The 5,879-nt window shown below is 36.7% G+C and overlaps 1 protein-coding gene and 1 long non-coding RNA gene across 2 annotated transcripts; both read right to left on the reverse strand.

Moving 5' to 3' along the window:
* Positions 1-333: 333 nt before the first annotated feature.
* LOC131253905 (uncharacterized) lies at positions 334-1,756 on the reverse strand. Its single transcript, XR_009175346.1, has 4 exons — positions 1,705-1,756; positions 1,120-1,191; positions 889-954; positions 334-773 (listed from the first exon to the last, which is right to left on the reverse strand). It is a non-coding gene; the product is annotated as an uncharacterized LOC131253905 (long non-coding RNA).
* A 110-nt stretch (positions 1,757-1,866) lies between these two features.
* Positions 1,867-5,580, reverse strand: LOC131254173 (probable leucine-rich repeat receptor-like serine/threonine-protein kinase At3g14840). Its single transcript, XM_058255175.1, has 7 exons — positions 5,513-5,580; positions 3,485-3,553; positions 3,300-3,371; positions 3,145-3,216; positions 2,362-2,433; positions 2,069-2,140; positions 1,867-1,942 (listed from the first exon to the last, which is right to left on the reverse strand). Exons 1-7 carry the CDS (start codon positions 5,578-5,580, stop codon positions 1,867-1,869), a joined length of 501 nt encoding a protein of 166 aa, XP_058111158.1.
* Between the last annotated feature and the right edge of the window lie 299 nt (positions 5,581-5,879).

A 5,879-nucleotide genomic window follows, 5' to 3' on the forward strand; every position in this document is an offset into this window, starting at 1 on the left:
CCACCATACAGTCAATTGCAACCTGTAAGATGATATAAGTTCATATCCACCTCAATACAACAAAAATGGCCTTGTGGCTAGAAATGAACGATCAACCAAACCATATACAAGAATTCCAGGACATAACAGTGCATTCATATATATTTACAGATTTTAATGCATGGATTGTGACATCTTTGGAAGAATAATAGATAATGAAGCCGTTAAAGCTGAGGTCTTTGCATGGAGAAAACACAATGATAGATAATGAACCTGTAACAGAAATGTTTTTTGTGGCACATTTTGCAGATGAGCATTAGCACATCCAACTATTAACAGAAAATGATGGTTAACATTAAGTAGATAAACCAGATGCAATTGATAACTATTATAGTTTCATTCATACAACCTAGATCACACATTGTTCCTAATATCCAAGCTCCATTCGAAATAAAATCTTTGAAACAATCAGTGTAATGACAGAAAGAATAAACAGAATTTATAATAGAAGCAAAGGAAATAAGAACTACCAAAGGATAGAGCAAAATTCCTGCATATGAATAGAGAGGAACATCCATGAAAGAGAAAAACTAAGGACATAGCACTCCGGGAAAAGGAAAACAAACAAAGTGTGGAAAATTATTGTTCTTACAAGTTTCCTGCTGAGCATTGGGTTATATCAGGCCTGGTAAAATTGTTGTAAGATAAGTCCGTGCAAGACAGCATCATGCAATGCTATGTTTATGCCTTTTCAGGAGTGGAAAAAATAATAACCCAGTAGGAATCTGAAAGGCCTAAAGTAATCTCACAAGAGAGTTTAACAAAACATTAATATGCATGGAAAAGAAGCCATCGAATATACAGATCCTGTTGCCAGTGAAATGTAATTTGAGATTTACTGAGTAATACAAGTAATGGTTGCTACCTCGGACCCAAGAGGGTATGACCCCAGTCAGCATGTTGCTAGTAAGATACCTACATTAAAAACAATATATATCATGAGACGGATTTCTAATTTGCGACAAAAATATCACTAAAGCATTATTGAGGGTCCAAAAATTACAGAAGGATTGTCCATTTTCCTGAAGTATCTAGCAAGAGAATCAGTGAAATTTTGGTAATGAATGTCTATTTTCTTACATATAATCTAGCGCTGAGAGTCTTGAAAAGCTGCTTGGAATTTCTCCTGTCAAATTGTTAAAGGTAAGTTATCTACAAGAGAAAATTATCATTAGAAAAAAACTGGGGAAGATTCTCTCTGAAATGAATTTGTAAGTTACATGTATTCAATGCGTGTTCTCATCCATAGCAGGCCATGAGATTGAAGACTGTAGTATATTGTAAAGAACATGGAATGCACAAAAGGATTTTCCTTGTCCAGTAGCATGATGGATTAGCCAGTACACAGCAAAATAAACATAGAAATGAAAGTGAAAGGCCAAATCACCATGAATTTGTCGTCGAATCACTTCAGTTTTGCACTTCCCTTCCTAATTTAACTTCTTTCAAACCATGAAACAGTTGGCTGGACAGTGGTCGTGATTTGCATGTCAACTCATGGAGCTGAATCTTCAACTTTCATTTTATGTTTTCATCACTTAATTTAGAGTTGACCATCCAAACTTAAGAATATTGTGCATCTAACAATGCCTAGTCAGCAATCAATGGCATGGGAAAAGAAATATATAAAGGCCATGTATAAAAGATTTGTCCAAAGTAACTTACAAGGATTTCAGATTTGTCATTGTCCCAATATATTGTGGGATTATGTCAGAAATTGCTTGATTTCTTAGTACCCTGCAGTATATGAGCAAGACAGACACTTCATGAACAAAAGAAGTAACGAACAATGATATATTTATGCCATCAGGGGTATATCCATTCAACTCACAATTTCTGCATTTTGGTCATATCCCCCAATGCAGGGAAAGGCATGCTCGATCCATTCAAATCAGATATCCTCCTGAAAATCAAAATATATTGGATTCAATAAAGTAATTCATTTCATACCACTTCCAAGGCTGGGTATGAATCCAAGAAAATTCCAAGTAATAAAGCAGCAAGAAAAGAACATGGAATGTGCCCTCACAGTTCAGTTAGATTCACCAAGAAAGAGATGTTGGAACGAATAGGTCCCGTCATAGATGTGTCTTGCATATGCCTGCAGTGGTTTAGAATCACGGTTCATATAGATGTTCTCATATAGAAGCAAGAAGCAATTTACATTGAAAACATATCAAATAAAGTTCTTACAGCCTCTTGAGTCGTGTCCAGTTCCCGATGAAATCAAGGATCTTACAGAAATAATATGAATGGAGTTTAATAATTTATAATTTCTAAATGGAAAAGACAACCCCAGTGACTAGTGAAGAATTGATATACAAGTCCATCAAGTTTCTCAAGTTGCCGAAGGTAATAGGTATTTCTCCTGTCAAGTTATTCGAACAAGCAAGGCTGCACCAGTAATATATTGGATTATGTTAGGAAAAAAGTTTTTTTTTTTTTTTTATATAAAAAAAAACACCTATTGTTTATTATCACCATAGGCTGTATGCCAATCACTACCAACTGATCATGATCAGATGGTGGTGATAAGTGAGGCCCACACCTGCTACGCGGTGTGGACCCAGCGGGGCATTCCACTCCTTAAAATGGTCGTGGAGTCCTCTCAACACCACATATTGACCGTCAACTGATAGTGTTGAATAGCATAAACACTTCGCAATTGGTTGACCCTCAGCCATTCTGTTCACCAATGTAACCTAACAATGGCAAGCATATATTTACACATTAATCACATTTTCTGTTTAATTAGGACATAGGAGGCAACCAGAACTAATAAATAAATAAATAACATTTAAATTTTAGAGATTCTCAATTCAGGTCACAAATCTTAGCAGCTGCTCAAATGTAATAAAGATAAGGGTGACACTATTTGCACCTACCTTGATTGATAATGGCAACCTTCTTTCAACATTGGTGATACAACAGTACAAATTTGTACTCCTGAATTACCAAAAGTAGAAAGAAAAGATGCTAATGGAAAATATCAATCAAGATGAGTAAAGATATGAATTCCCTGAAAGATAACTATGAAATGAGTATTAGGTCACTATTTGAAAAATAAAAAAATAAAAATTGCAGTGGCAAAACAGAGAATCTTACAATCTCTCCAAGCTGTGCAAATTACCAAGCTCTGGAGGAAGAGGTCGTTCGACCTCGTTAACTTCAATGACTCTGCAAACTCACGAATTGCATGAATAATAGTAGCTAAACGCAATTTCATCTGCCTAATCAAATGAAAGTTGTGAATCACATACAGTGACTTGAGTGTCATGATGTTTCCTAGCTCCTTTGGAATTGTTCTAGAAATGTGATTTCCCAAAAGCGACCTGCAATGTTCAAACAATTTTTCGGGTATGTCCCTCAGAGAGTGAGAGAGGAAGAGAGGGTTTTGTAGATTAGTTATAGAAGATTCCAGATGCAATTATGGAAGAGGACTTACAAATCGGTGAGAGGAAGGGAAGCCCATGCTGCAGGGATCGATCCATTGAGATAGTTGCGAGAAAGATCGCTGTTGGACAAGAGCAGAAATTACTATCTAAGACCCCGATATTTGCTACGAGGCAAAATAAAAGCGAGAGAGAGAGAGAGAGAGAGAGAGAGAGAGAGAGAGAGAGAGAGAGTGAAATACCTCTCTTTGGGCGCGGCTCTGTTTTGAGCGCGCGCCCAAATTTGGGAGACGGATTGGCTACTGGTGGTGGGTGCTCTGTGGGCCCCACCATGATGTATGTGTGTCATCCAATCTGTTCATCTATTTTTAGAGATCATTTTAGGGCTTCATAAAAAAATTGATAGGTATATAAGTCTCAGGTGGACCACACCACAGGAAATCAATAATGATTGGATATCCACTATTAAAATCCTCCTAAGGCCCACTGTATTGTTTATTTGAAATCTAATATGTTGATTAGGTCATAAAGACCCGGATGAAGGGAAACAATAAATATCAGCTTGATCTAAAACTTTTATGGCCCCCATAACGTTTTTAATGGTCAACGTTCATCCAACACTTTTTCTTGTAATGTGGTCCACTTGAGATTTAGATATACCTCATTTTTTCTCTTATATCATAAAATGATCTATAAAAATAGATGGACAGCATGGATTAAATACATACATCATGGTGAGGCCCACAGAGTACTAATCACAAGCCAGTGGATGGTGTCAGGGGGAGTGGCCAATTTGTTCCCTTTTCTGTGGTGTTGTTTATTTAATTAATATTTGGATATGAATCATCTTTTAAATAGTTCTCTAAAACGATCTTGAAAAATCGAGGAACAGTGTGGGTTAATCCCAAATTTTCGATAAATATAAAACTCAAGTGGACCATGCGACACAAAATAGTGTGGAATAATGATTTCCACCGTTGATACCTTCCTTGGGCGCATAACAATGTTTATTTGACATCCCTCATGTTTATAATATCAAAAAGATATGAATGAAGAGAAAACACAATATGATATGAATTGTTGTGCGCTAACTACGATAACAGTGTAAAATCTACTTCGTCCATCATTTTCTCCGAACCATGATAGAATGAGATTTAAAAAATGAGATAGATCCATTGTCCAAGTGGGCCATACTATGGGGAAACAGTGAGAACAAATACATTAACCATTGCAATCTTCCCGGGGATCACCATGATGTTTTATTATAAAATATTTAAAAAAAAATTTATATATAGATGAGCATGTTAGAGAAAGTATGTTTTTTTAGGATTTCCTAAAAAAAATTTCAATCATTGGCTGTAGATGAGCATGTTAAGAGATAAAAAGCTTTTCACCAATAGATTTTATGCCAAATCTCTACTATGCAAAACCAGAGAAAAGACTTGATCTTGTCAGGTCCAAGTCCTTTTAGGTCCGGATCTTATTTTTGAAGACTTGGACCTAAATACAATTGGCTTTGTGCACTTATCGAATCATTAGATCTAAGCTTTTAAGTCGGGTTTGAGATAGATAAGATTATTTACATGGTCGAGCTCACCCCAATTAGTTGGGATATGGCTTAAATGATGATTTGTATTTCATTTGTATTAACGAGTTTGTGCAATAGATGTTTGTAGGAGCATAAGAGAGCACAATAAAGTTGTGTTTGTGTTTCTATAAGGTTACACTAATCCCTGTTTAAATCATAAGGAAATTTTCTTGACAAATGTATCTAGACATTTCTTATTTTTTAGTAGTATTTTATATGGTTTCAAATAAGGTCGGGATCACTGCATATATATATATATATTATATATATATATATATATATATATATATATATATATATATATATATATATATATATATATATATATATATTATTTGAAAAGGTTCCATATGGTCAAGCTGTGTGGGCCCCACCGTGATGGGTGTCGAACATCTACCCCATCAGTCAGATGCACCATTCCATGGTGGGCCTGCGGCTTAAAAATCAAGTCAATCCATGGCATGGGGCCCAAAACAGTTGCAAGGTTAGTTACGGTGGTACCAGCGCCACGGGTGCCCTAATCCCTCCAAAATGCCCAAAATGCCCAAACGCGAGCTCCATCTCCCTCTCTTTCGATCTCCCTCTCCCGATCTCCCTCTCCCTCTCTCAATCTCCCTCTCCTTCAATCTCAACCCTCTCCCTCGATCTCCCTCTCCCGATCTCAACCCTCTCTCTCGATCTCCCTCTCACTCTCCTTCCCTCTCTCGATCTCCCTCTCCCTGCAACATCAACCATCCCATGACAGTCCCTACACATGGGGTATTTAATATTGTAGAAGCAACAACAACAGCTCCATATGGGGTATGTGATTTGTCGTCCATGGTTGAATAGGGAAGACTGGAGGGAGGGAGTGAGTGCAG

Source organism: Magnolia sinica, chromosome 8 (assembly GCF_029962835.1).
Source record: "Magnolia sinica isolate HGM2019 chromosome 8, MsV1, whole genome shotgun sequence".
NCBI lineage: Eukaryota > Viridiplantae > Streptophyta > Magnoliopsida > Magnoliales > Magnoliaceae > Magnolia > Magnolia sinica.